At 40.6% G+C, this 13,367-nt stretch overlaps 1 protein-coding gene across 2 annotated transcripts; it reads left to right on the plus strand.

Moving 5' to 3' along the window:
- The first annotated feature begins 333 nt into the window (after positions 1 to 333).
- On the plus strand, positions 334 to 10,566 carry pmt (phosphoethanolamine methyltransferase). 2 transcript variants are annotated; one of them, XM_039814406.1, is made up of 12 exons: positions 334 to 428; positions 2,331 to 2,502; positions 2,715 to 2,870; positions 3,702 to 3,838; positions 4,065 to 4,216; positions 4,366 to 4,554; positions 5,590 to 5,679; positions 5,799 to 5,888; positions 5,971 to 6,093; positions 6,468 to 6,599; positions 10,194 to 10,310; positions 10,410 to 10,566. In XM_039814406.1, exons 2-12 carry the CDS (start codon positions 2,342 to 2,344, stop codon positions 10,518 to 10,520), a joined length of 1,458 nt encoding a protein of 485 aa, XP_039670340.1. In that variant the 5' UTR covers positions 334 to 428; positions 2,331 to 2,341; the 3' UTR covers positions 10,521 to 10,566. The 2 variants fall into 2 exon arrangements, with proteins under 2 accessions (XP_039670340.1, XP_039670339.1); XM_039814405.1 differs by lacking the exon at positions 334 to 428 and adding an exon at positions 694 to 851.
- Positions 10,567 to 13,367: the final 2,801 nt, after the last annotated feature.

Genomic DNA, 13,367 nt, shown 5'->3' on the forward strand with positions numbered 1-13,367 from the left:
AAGACCTCGCTGCACCTCAAATGACTCAGCAGCTTGTTTGTTTTAACTCGGGGTCAAAAACAATCATTTCATTATCGATTAATTAATATAGGCCAATAGATTTATTGCACGAATTTTCTTTAAAATCAGAAATTCGTCTCGCATCGTCACACCTTCGAACCTTGAACCTTCGCGTGGCCTCTTGTCGCATCAAAAAAACAAACAAAAAAATTTAAATAACAAGGCCGATATGGTTTAACAATTATTGTTAGGTCCCGGGGGATCTCCACCTTAACAGCGCAGAGGTTTTCAGCTGCACCATGACGCAATGTTGCGCCGTGGGCGCATGCCATGGGTCAAATACTGTTGATCAGCAAAAGTTGCCTATCCGGAAGCCGATGAGGGGAAAGTGCCGCTCGCTCACACCACTTCACAATTCAACATAAACCGTGAGTGTGCATCATTGTCAAACTAATCTCTATAAACAGTCGTCGGGCCCATAGCCGATGGCTTCCGTGATTGATGACACTCGTGTCTTTAATGGTGGTTTATTAGCTCATGTGTGCACACTGCCAAGGGTATAACTTCCATAAACGTGTCTCCGATAGTCCGTAGACACTTCTCCCCTCCCCGTTCCTCCCCTGTCCTGCCCTGTCCTCATGTTGGGCGCATCCTAATGGCCAGTTTCCCACCTGGCGACCATCTCCTCCACGCGTTCTGTTATTTAAAGAGCACCATACACGCTGAAACCTGCACTCTGTCAGAGAGGCGTTACTCATAGTAGCCCTCTTTTGTTAATTGCCAGACTACATTGGAAGTGTAGAATAATTTTGCAATAAGTTCAAATCCACCAAAGACCACCATGGAAAAAGGTATGAGTAGAGTAAATATGGATTATTTTACTGGTGTGGAGACCTGCTTGTAACTGCTCTAACTAACTGTAACTAAGCCTGATGTAACTGATGTTTGGACTTTGTTGGAGCTGCCACATGTTGTTTTGTTTAAATTGTTCACTCAGCTGGTGGAAGTAATCCTACTGTGACACAGTGCTGGAATGTGATTTGACTAAAGTTTTCAGCTGTCAAATGATCCCTGCAGTGTTTGTCTGCTTGGATGTCATCCTGCAGTTATCCTGTAACCAGGAAGAGGACTATGAAGACATTTACTTTACCTCAGTTATCATCTTTTTACTGGAGCATTGGAGGTTAATACCCACTATATGCTGTGCTGCTGGCATCTTAGCAACACATTATTTATGGGGTTTCTGTGGATTTAAAGCAACAGAAGATTGGGGTAGAAAGAGGAGAAAAAAGTTAACTTTTATGTTTGTCCTTTGTACAGTATAATTTCTGTTGTTATTCCTCATAATATGAAGACCTTATTACAGGCCACTGTTTTATTAACCACCAGTGCATTATTGCAACATGTCCTGAAGCTGATTGCATTTTCTGCTGGTACATATTACAAACCAATGGCTTTCATGGTTTTCTACCAAGTTGATGACTTTAATGCAAATATTTGTAGCATTTTGAGGTATTTTATTTTTTTAGCCACATTCACAGTTACCACATTATGCATAAATCGCCCTTTTGACAAAGCAAGTAAACCTGATGTATCATAAAAGTAAATACTGCATACCTATACAGACAAAAGCAGGCAAAACATCAGAAAGTGTGAGCAAGTGAAGATGAAACTGGGGAAATCTACACGTGTGTGTGTGTGTGTGTGTGTGTGTGTGTGTGTGTGTGTGTGTGTGTGTGTGTGTGTGTGTGTGTGTGTGTGTGTGTGTGTGTGTGTGTGTTTTAAGATTGATTGCTTGAATTTTAGGTCAAAAATTAAAAGCATTTCTGTAAAATGTCACTTATAAATTGAATGAATATAACATGAGTGGACTTGTTTTTTTAACTACTTGATAGATGATTCACAGGCCCAGGGGTCCATGAACTTTGCCACATATTCCAGAGAAAATATAATTAGGCAAACTACTTGTATTTTCTAGTTCTGTGTCTGCATTTAAGACCCAATTATGAATAGTTATTTGAACATCCATGTGGTATAGGGAGTGGTATTCAACTGTTTTTTTTAGTCTGATTACAGTTTGGTTGAGCATACATTTGTGCTTCAGCAGTTGTCCTTTTTCTCTTGAAAATGAGCTAAACAGAAGCGTACAACACTGTTATGTTTTATGTATTTATGTAATGTAGTCTTGTTGCCTTTTTGTTTAAACAAGCAAGAAAAAAAAGTAAATATACAGTTGCTCTTTTTGTCATCCTCCTCCTCTAATAATGAATAGTATTATTGTATTTTATGGCTTTTTGCTAATCTAATCTGGACACCTGTGTGCTTCACAGCTCGTAGCAACATGACAGAGTTTTGGAAAGAGCACTCCAAGGCCGCCACAGTGGAGGAGATGATGCTGGACTCTCGTGCCAGGGAGCTGACCCAACATGAGCTGCCCGAGATCCTGTCCGTACTGCCCAGCCTGGCTGGATCCAGAGTGCTGGAACTGGGAGCTGGCATCGGGTGAGCATGCAACTGCATTAGACTTGTCTGTAGTAGTGGATGTGTGTGAGCATGTTGTTCAGGGTTCCCATTTAATTTAGGGGACTGAAGCAAAAGGCAGATTTCATAATTCAGGGGATCAGATTATATTTTTGATGTTGTGTTGGAGAATTAATCTAGAAAACAAACTAGAAGTAAGCTAGATGGATTTACACTGACGTGTGTCTCTGCAGTCGTTTCACCAGCCACCTGCTGACCAAGGCTGGCCATGTGACTGCTGTGGACTTCATGGAAAGCTTTGTGGAGAGGAACAGGCAGGACAATGGTCACCATAGCAACGCTACCTTCATCCAAGCTGACGTAACAAAGCTGGATATCCCCCAAAACAGGTGTGTGTTAAACTTCATTTATAAAGCACCTTTAGTACAACATTGCAATACAAGGTGCTTAACAATACAGCAATACAATGAAAATAAATGTAAAATAAAAACAAATTGATGAAGATTAAGAGAATGCTAAGCTAAGAGGGTAAGTTTTAAAGTTCCTTTTAAAGGTATTTACAGATTGCCAGATGACAGATGCCCACGGCTCTTCTGGTAGGGTATTCCAGAGGCGAGGACTATAGACACTAAATGTCGCCTCCCTGTAGTTCTTTGTCCTCATTCAGGGAACAACTAAATGAGCTAATGTCGGGAGGACCGCAAGTGATCTAAGGTCGCGCATATGTTGAGAGCATGTCTGACAGGTATTCAGGCGCTAGTCCATTGAGTGATTTAAGCACCAAAAAAGGATCTTAAAGTCTGTTCTAAAACTAAGATGCAGCCAATGAAGGGACTTCAGGACTGGTGTAGTCTATATCCTTGACGTTCCACCTCTGGGATTGCTCCGTAGCCGACGGAAATTCCACCGGATTTCACTCATTTAAGCCGGATGTCTGTTGCCTTGGGCTTCCTTTGTGTTGTCATTTTAAACTCCAGTCAATTTATGAGGACTATGGTTAACCTTTTTTTTCAGATCTCTGCAGGGTAAATCCAGACAGCTAGCTAGACTAAATGTTCAATCTGAGTTTTACATTGCACAACTAAAGCAACTTTTGAACGTACACGTTCCACCAAAAGAAGTTTGAAGTTCCAATATCTGCGCTGAAACCAGAGCGGCTTTATTTAAACAATTTTAGCTTTTTAATATATTTTAATGTTTCCATTCATTGTTCCCCTCAGCATTGATTTTGTCTTTTCCAACTGGCTGCTGATGTACCTGAGCGACACAGAGCTAAAGTCGTTTATAGAGAAGACACTGAGCTGGCTGCGGCCCGGTGGCTTCTTTTTCTTCAGAGAGTCCTGCAACCACCGGTCAGGTACTTAGCTAACAATAAAACGTCCACATCTCTCTATGAATAATAATGGTTTACACATTAATGAGAACTGAATCTGACTCAAGAAATTTAAATAGGGACATTTGCTCTTTCTTTCTCATTTGCTCTGTCTTTCTCAGTTGATTATGAATGTTCAGCAACAGTAGCCAATATCTCTTTCAAAAGCAAAAGGTGAAGGATTCGTTTTAACTTGCGATGTTCTACCAAGGTGACTCCAAGAGGGACTTTAACCCCACTTGCTACCGCACTGAGGCACAATACAGCCACCTGGTATCATCACTACAAGTGGAGGTGCCAGAGGGGGGCCAAAAGTTTGGTTTCGACATTGTGTTGAAAAAGAAAGTTCAGGCCTATGTTGAGGTAGGCATTTAAGTCTTCTAGTAAAACCTTGGGTGTGAAATTGGACATAGCATTGTGAGATGTAGGCGCCAGGATGTGTAGTTAACCCTCTCCTTTCTCCCCTCCTCTCTATCTACATCTCCATCCTTTTTGTCCTCCTCCTTTTCCAGATGAAAAATAATCAGAATCAGATCTGCTGGCTTCTGGAGAAGGTTCCCCGCTCCTCGAGTACCCAGAACGGATTCAACACCTTTCAGCAGTTCCTGGACAACCAGCAGTACACCAACCGCGGCATCCTGCGCTACGAGAAGATGTTCGGGGCTGGTTATGTCAGCACAGGGGGGCCCAGCACCACCAAGGTAGGAATAAAGGAAGGAATCAATGAATAAGTGCTTCTTGGAAAGGATACAACAAGGATACTGAACAAAGTGAGTAAAGTGAAAAGCTTAGCAAATAACTTATGTGACTGAAGTTGATAATGTTCGCAACAGTGTAAAATAAATGTCTAAATGACTTCCACTCAGGTCCACCACTTGAAATCCCGGTCCCAATTGAAATATCTCAAAACCTATTGGATGGATTGCCATGAAATGTAACCGTTAACTCTTTATCTCGAGGCGCCATCAGTCAAAATTCCAATTTGTCCAATACTTTGGTTTACGAACAATTACCAGCTAAAAATCCTCAGCTGTACTTTGTGTCGTATCAACTGTTTTCATGCCAACATGCTGAACTAACATGATGATCATGTTATAAACATTATACCTGCTTAACATCGGCATGTAAGCATTTTCCGTAGCATGATGACATTAGCATTTAGTTGAAAGCCCCTCTGTTCCTGAACACAGCCTAAGAGTCGAAAGTGTGGTTGTAGACTCTAATAAAAAATTATACTGTCCGCTGGGGTCTGCGTGACGTTAATGTCGTCATCAGAAGGTGTGCGCATAGGTCCTGTGCAGATGTCTGCGTTGTGCCAATTTTTTGTGCCTGTGCGGACCCACTCTGCAACAAGTGGTAGCGTAGCGATCTACTGCGCATGTGTGGAACGTGTCCTTCAAGCAGATAGTATAAACAGAGCTACTGTGCGACCGCTGTGTATGCATCTGTTCCAGAGTATAATCAAGGCTTTAGTCTTGCTAACAAATGACCTTCAACAGCAACAGAACCAGCCTTTATCGTAGCAGCTTTATCAGGGATAAAAGTTTCTGTTCTATTTTTTTTTGTTGGGGAAGCTGTGCTATCTTTCTATAACGCACCCTCTGCCATACGACAACATAAATTATGCCAAACAGACTTCAGACCTGAGAGGGTTTTATTCAACATTATTATAGACATATTTCCATGACTAAGAAAAGTGACATATGACTTGAATCCTTTTTTTTTTGTGCTGACAGGAGTTTGTGGACCTGTTGAACCTGAAGCCCGGACAGAAGGTTCTAGATGTTGGCTGTGGCATTGGTGGAGGGGACTTTTACATGGCAAAGGTAAGAGCCAAGGAATCTGACAATTGACTACTGTAGTTAGGGTGATGCTTATAATGATGATAGAGGGATTTTCTAATGATTGAAACTACAGCGAAGCTGATGCTTATGTTACTTTTCAGACCTTTGGAGTGGAGGTGCTTGGCCTGGATTTGTCAAACAACATGGTGGACATCGCCATGGAGAGGGCGATCACTGAGAAGCTGCCATCAGTATGTCTAAATGTTCCCTTGTCCAATTAGTTTAAATACCACGGCTAACAGTTTTAAATAATGTGCATGCGCTCTACCTCAGGTACAGTTTGAGGTGGCTGATGCCACGAAGAGGTCGTTCCCAGAAGGTTCCTTTGATGTGATCTACAGCAGAGACACAATCCTGCACATAGATGACAAACTGGCCCTCTTCAAACGCCTCCATGTGAGTTTTTTCTCATGCTGCTCTACATCGAATTTAATTTAGTTAGGGAGGGGGGAGTATGTTCAGTTCAGTAACAAAAATGAGTAGGGACAATATGAGCTGTTGTATACATTATAGTAACACACATTTTTTTCACTGTTGCCAATTATATTATTTTTCAGCAGAAAGTCTGCTTAATTTTTGTCATATCCCCCCTGAAATAAATTCCACCACTAGCCTCTAGCATTAAGTTATTACATTGATTTCCAAAAAACAACTGAAAAGAACATTTGTATACTGTACATATTTCGTTGGGAAACTAGTGCCTTTTCTGTGACTTTATCTGGTCTAACTTTTCTGCCTTGTTTTTCATTCTCTGTGTTCTTTGTATCCAGTCATGGTTAAAGCCAGGTGGAAAGTTGCTCATCAGTGATTACTGCTGCGGGGAGAAGCCCTGGACACCGGTGTTTGAGGCCTACGTCAAACAGAGAGGCTATGTCCTCTATACACCCTTACAGTATGGCAAGGTAACTATTCAGTAGAGCCTACTTATGTAATAGTTTGTAAAAGGGCTACACTGCCCTACGGGGAGCTAAAACCCTTTGGTCCTCTTTACCAATATGTAACGAGGCGATTGGCACACAAATTATTGCCGAGCACACTGCAGTGTCTGTTTGTACACTGTATCATCCAAGATATAAATTAAGTGATATTTTTCATGTTTCTTTTTCCTCATTTCCTGTTATCTTTGTACTGTACTAATAAATGCATAAAATTCCCTAAATAAAAAACACAACTTGTAATAAATGAGCTAAAATGCACAATATAAAGAGTATGATCCTTTAACTGTGTGGCTTGTGTACATAAAACAAGCTAAGATCTCAAATTAAGTTAAAATCTTCTATTATTAAATAGAAGTTGCATACTTTTAATGAATCCTATGTCTGTTTTACCAAGTCCCTAGTCTATATGCTCAATGTTCCACTTCCAGGATTGCTCCTGTGCCGCAGGAAATTCCGCCGGATGTATGTCTTTTCGCCGCTGTCCGTTTCCTTCCGCTTTCTTTGTGTTGGAATTTTAAAACTCCGGTGGATTTATGAGGACTATGCTGCCGTACAAAGCCAAAACGCAGTAACTACATATTTGGTCAAAATTGAGTTTAGAGTGGAAATGGGCTTTGTAACATCTCCTACGTCTTGTGACAAAAACTCCTGGTTCAACTGTATCCCGTTTCAGAGAAATCACTATCTCAAATTTGCAGTAACTACAAAATCCAAGCTAGTACCAAGGCAAACCGCAGTAAGTGAAGTTACTGCGTTCTGCCTTTGTTTACCCGACTTTGACTCGGTAGCTAGTACCAAGGCAAACCGCAGTAAGTGAAGTTACTGCGGTTTGCCTTTGTTTACCCGACTTTGACTCGGTAGCTAGTACCAAGGCAAACCGCAGTAAGTGAAGTTACTGCGTTCTGCCTTTGTTTACCCGACTTTGACGCGGTAGATACTGCGGTCTGCCTCTGTAGCCACATTCAAATCTACCAATCTGTCCGCCTCGCGCACAGCATCCTTATCACAGAGTCTGTTATATAGGAACGCCGTGCGCGAGGTGACACTGTGATACAGACCACCAACAAGCCAACATCATTAACCCAGAGAAACATGGCACAATCCCGAGGAAAACTTATAGTGTCTCTAGCTTTGAAATGCAAGTATCCAGACAGTGGTAAGGAACATGGTAAAATATGAACACCTAACCTGGCAAATAACACCTAAATCAATAAATTGCCGTCACTTGCTAGCGAGCCGCTAGCATATAAACCATTTTAGCTTACCTGCTCCCCTTGAAGGCAGTAACGTTAGCATCTATCCACTCTGGAAACGCTGTCATAACTGTTTTGTTTCTTGTTGTCTTCATTACTTACGCTATTGTAATGTATTTTATTAGGTAATCTCTCAGTTGAAGCTTAAGAGGAAGTTGTAAACATAGAGCTTTTATTTTGCGGGAAAAAGGGAAGTGGAAAAAGCGTTGTATTTTCTGACCGTTGTCAGCATTTGAATTAAGTGAGACGTGCCGTCTTTGTGTCTTTATTTTAGAGCCCAAACAGTGAGACAATATAAGAAACGCTCGGTTACACTAGTTTCATTTAATTTTATGAGTATTTTTTTATATGGAGATAGGCTACGTTCTAAATAATATTTTTAATATGTCAATATGTATTTTCAGTTGTCAGAGTAAAACATCTTTTTTTTAATGTCTCGCAAAATTGACTGTGACACACGAAATGGACATATGCACACCGTCTCACGCAACAACACAATTTTTCATATAAAGTAAGGCAGCATACTGTGACTGTGCCTAACGCATCTGCTTTATAATGTTGTCTAGCTGACACACACACACACACACACACACACACACACACACACACACACACACACACACACACTCTTGTTATTCTGTTTGAGTTATGTTGTTAAATGTATATGAATTTTTAAGTGCCGTTTTATAAGTAACCTTGGTATTTAATGAATTAATTTTCAATTAACATAAAATCAAACACAAACCAAAATACCAGCATTTTGATTGTGTGTAAAATTATAAGGATGTTTTGGGGGAAATAATGAGAATGACAATTTAATCATTTAAGACTAATGTAACAGGGACATTACGACAAAATACTATTCTTGAATACACTGGATGAAGGTTACTAACAAGCACTTTCAACACTCAACCTATAAACATCCATAAACAAAACATAAAACCAATTAAAACAAATGAAAATGTATAAGGAATAAAAAAAGAAAGTTGGATTAACACATTTCAATTGTAGATACTGCACTCTGCCTTTGTAATAGTGTTTTAGTTGCTTGAGGTTAGACAAAGGCAGAGTGCAGTATCTACATTTTTAGGGTCAAAGGTCATATCAATGGTCTTTTTTTATGTATAACATTTTCCTTCCTGTAAAGGGTATTACATAAAAGTATCAACACTATTGTACCTACAACATGTTTGGCTGGCCTGTATGAAAACTTTGAAGCCATTTTTCTCAGTTTCAGTGTTGGCGTAGTTACTGCACTTTGCCTTTGTAGGGCAGTATGGTTATCTGCTCCTCAGATCTCTGCAGGGTAAATCCAGACAGCTAGCTAGACTATCTGTCCAATCTGAGTTTTCTGTTGCACGACTAAAACAACTTTTGAACGTACACATTCCATCAAAACAAGATCCTTCCCGAGGCTATTTTGCAGAGGCTCCGTGTGGAGCTTAGCGCCGCCCATGACGATTGTGATTGGTTTGACGAAATGCCAATAAACCAGAGCACGTTTTTCTCCCATCCCGGAATGCTGTGTAGACTAGCCAGACTACCAAGTCCCTAAACATGCCTGTCATGTTTAGATGTTTGCCTGCACACCAGACAGATATGTTAAAGGTACCATGGCATGAAAATGTCACTTTATGAGGTTTTTTAACATTAATGTGTTCTCCCAGCCTGCCTATGTCCCCCAGTGGCTAGAAATGGCGATAGGTGTAAACCGAGCCCTGGGTATACTGCTCTGCCTTTGAGAAAATGAAAGCTCAGATGGGCCGATCTGGAATCTCCTCCTTATGATGTCATAAGAAGCAAGGTTACCTCCCCTTTCTCTGCTTTGCCCACCCAGAGCATTTGGCCCACCCATGAGAAAGAGAGATATCATGGCTTGCAAATGAGCAAAGTGGCCTCCACCTTGCCCCCCCCTCTCTCCTCCTCAATAGCATTTAAAGCTACAGACACAGAAATTGCACATACTAAGGAAAGCTCATTGTGGGACTGGCTCTAGTGGCTGTAATTCTGCACCAAGGCTGAATTAAGGGAAAGAGACTTCAGATACAGTATTAGGGGACCACTAAGGTCTATATAAAAGAATCCAAAAAGCAGCATGTCATGGGACCTTTAAAGGTTTGCTGCTTTTCAGTGAAGACTTTGTGAGACAACCAGATTTGCTTATTGGGTAACTCTTCTATACAGACAGCCCAAATGCACAAAAAGTGTGACACTCTGTGGATGTGTTGCTAATGTATTACTACTGTCCATCAGCTTGTGGTGCTGTCCCCACTCTACTTCACCCATTCTGTCACTTCTCCTGTAGTTCCTCCAGGAAGCTGGTTTCTGCAATGTTTGCTCAGAAGACCGGACAGCCCAGTTTATCCAGGTGATAAAGACAGAACTGCAGAGAGCTGAAGTCATCAAGGATGAATTCATTCAGGTTAGCATGCACATCCTTTCAACCCAAGGACACTAACTGAACCTAAATGTCTCTCTTCTTTGGATGAGTGCTTATCATACCTGCATCTGTCCTCTGCAGGAATTCTCTGAAGAGGACTATTTTGCAATAGTAAATGGATGGAGTGAAAAACTGGAACGTTCCAACAGTGGAGACCAACGATGGGGACTCTTTTATGCGACAAGGGATTGAGTGATTGCACTAAGAATTGAGAAGACAATAAAATAAAAAGAAAAAAGATTTCTTTCCTTATTTCCATATTGTCTATGCTTTTGTCTGATGAATTATTTGTTTAAAAAAATATGGTGTATTTTTTCATTAAGGATTAAAAGTAATTTGTGAAGAAAACATGCAGAATTTGTTAAACCTGAAAGTTACAGCAGCAATTAAGAAACAGACAGACAGACAGACAGACAGACAGATACACTCACCTAAAGGATTATTAGGAACACCATACTAATACCATGTTTTACCCTATCCTATCAATATGGGCCAACATTTCTAAAGAATGTGTAGCGGGTCCCGACTAGGTCTCCGCTGGCAGATATATAGATAACCCTCTGATAGGAGTGCTCTGGAAGTATTGGAAATATTACAGAGAAATCAGTGACGCAGGACAACAGTAGCTCATTCTCCATTCACTCGGATTATGTTTATTTTCAACTTCACTTTAACTTTGGATCTGCAATCATGAATTATTTTCTGTTATTTTTGTCTGCTTTGCATTGAAGCACAGGTTATATCCACATTTGGATAACATGAAGCCATGTATTCTTCAAAGGTCTGTGTTCACATAAATGGGTCCTCACATATTTCCAAACATTAACTTATCAAACATTAACTTATCAAAATCTGTATGAAACCAAAAACAAACATTTTCCCTTTAAATCACATGTTTGGTCTATCAATCATATCTGCACTTCTTTCTTTAGACATCTGTCATCTTTGTTCTCTTACCAAAAGAGTATTTTTGTAATAACTGTACATTTTATGAGTATTCACTTTATACAACAGAATAATTCTCATTTGCAGTTAAAATGTATTACATTTACACTATAAGAACACAAACTTCAATAATATATATGCCTCATAACTTGGCGCTCAACTCTATGAACTGAATCTGTATTGATGTAATATTAACGCACGTGCGCCCTTAAACCAGGCCGTAGCCTGCGCCCTTAAACCAGGCCATAGCCTGTGCCCTCAAACAAGGCCGCAGCCGTAACTGGTCTTATGCTGTACATTCACATTCACGTTTTACACTTTTAACATTGTAGTACACACATAGCTGTTTTCCACAAACACTGAAATAACCCACAAATGCCCCGGAGCCATAAAGAACAAATAACATAAACAATCTGCGGGCGTCGGCCGCCATTTTCTCAACTGCATACTGTCAAACTTAACTGTTTACACATTTGACATACTTTTAGTTCACAGAGCACACATCACTGGGGATTCATATATTAGAAGTTCTTTGATATAAGCTTATAAACATGTGTAGTGACAGTGACGCAGCACAACAGTTGCTCATTCTCCATTCACTCGGATTATGAGCTTGTCTTGCTCTGCGTATCGCTATATGTCCCAGTGTGACGGTGCTCGTGCTTACTGCCACCCTGTGTCCATTTTAGGAAATACATGAAATTGGGTGCTTCTTCCGTAATTTCTCATTAGTAATCAATTATATAAATCAGAATCAAATAAAATACTATTGCAATAGAAGGAAATTAAACAAAAAGTAATAATATCCACAAAACTTATTTTGTGGGTGTCACAAATGCTTCCAGCACCTTGTTGAATCAATGACACAAAGAATGAAGGTAGTTCTGAAGGTGAAAGGGATCCCTCACACCATTAGGCCTACACCGAGACCACCACCAGCCTGCCCGGTGGTAACAAGGCATGACGGATCCATGTTCTCATTCTGTTTACGCCAAATTCTGACTCTACCACCTGAATGTCTCAACAGAAATCAAGACTCCTCAGACCAGGCAACATTTTTCCAGTCTTCAACTGTCCAATTTTGGTGTGCTCGTGCAAACTGTAAACTAATTTCCCTATTTTTAGTTGAGACGAGTGTTACCCGGTGGGGTCTTCTGCTGGTGTAGCCCATCCGCCTCAAGGTTGTGCGTGTTCTGGCTTCACAAATGCTTTACTGCATACCTCGGTTGTAACGAGTGGTTATTTGAGTCAAAGTTGATCTTCTATCAGCTGGAATCAGTCGGCCCATTCTCCTCTAACCTCTAGCATCAACAAGGGATTTTCGCCCCCCAGGACTGCAGCATACTGGATGTTTTTCCTTTTTCAGACCATTCTTTGTAAACCCTAGAAATGGTTGTGTGTGAAAATCCCAGTAACTGAGCAGATTGTGAAATACTCAGACCAGCCCGTCTGGCACCAACAACCATGCCACGCTCAAAGTTGCTTAGATTCTTTCCCATTCTGACATTCAGTTTGACATTCAGTTTGGCGTTCAGGAGGTTGTCTAGACAATATATATATATATAAAGACATTTTCATTCCACTCCATTATAGACAGAATACCAGCTGAGATCAGTTGCATTGTCTTTTTAACCAGGGCAGCAGTTTTCAGATTAGCTACATTATGTGCTTACATAATTGCAAAAGGGTTCTCCAGTGTTTTCTTACTTAGCCTTTTAAAATTATATCAGACTAGTAAACAGAATCAGCGTTCGAACTATACTTCTGGGGAGCCCATTTTTTAGAAATTGTTTTCACGGAGGGGGGTTGCGCGCTTGCGATTTACAGAGATACATAACGGCTACAAGTGTATGCACTATACAGGATTTACCCTATTATACTTTATCAACAGGAAATGATAGGTCAAACACCAAACAGCCATCCACAAATAGTCGATAAACAAAGCATCAGGCTGTCGTTGAGATTTCACATGAACAATGGTTAAAGTTACTCAGGCTACCGAAGAATACCATAATAAAGAGCTTCCATCCTTAACAAACAGCCACGCTGGCTGTTCCAATTTAACAGGAGAGAGAAGCAAGAGGGGCTAGTATG

The sequence above is a fragment of the Perca fluviatilis genome, chromosome 10 (assembly GCF_010015445.1).
Source record: "Perca fluviatilis chromosome 10, GENO_Pfluv_1.0, whole genome shotgun sequence".
In the NCBI taxonomy this organism is placed as follows: domain Eukaryota; kingdom Metazoa; phylum Chordata; class Actinopteri; order Perciformes; family Percidae; genus Perca; species Perca fluviatilis.

Excerpts from the sequence above, each read along its gene's own strand:
- pmt (XM_039814405.1), top strand. Across the intron at positions 2,871-3,701 it reads CTGGATATCCCCCAAAACAG|CATTGATTTTGTCTTTTCCA; the intron begins GTGTGTGTTAAA and ends TGTTCCCCTCAG. Across the intron at positions 6,600-10,193 it reads CACCCTTACAGTATGGCAAG|TTCCTCCAGGAAGCTGGTTT; the intron begins GTAACTATTCAG and ends CTTCTCCTGTAG.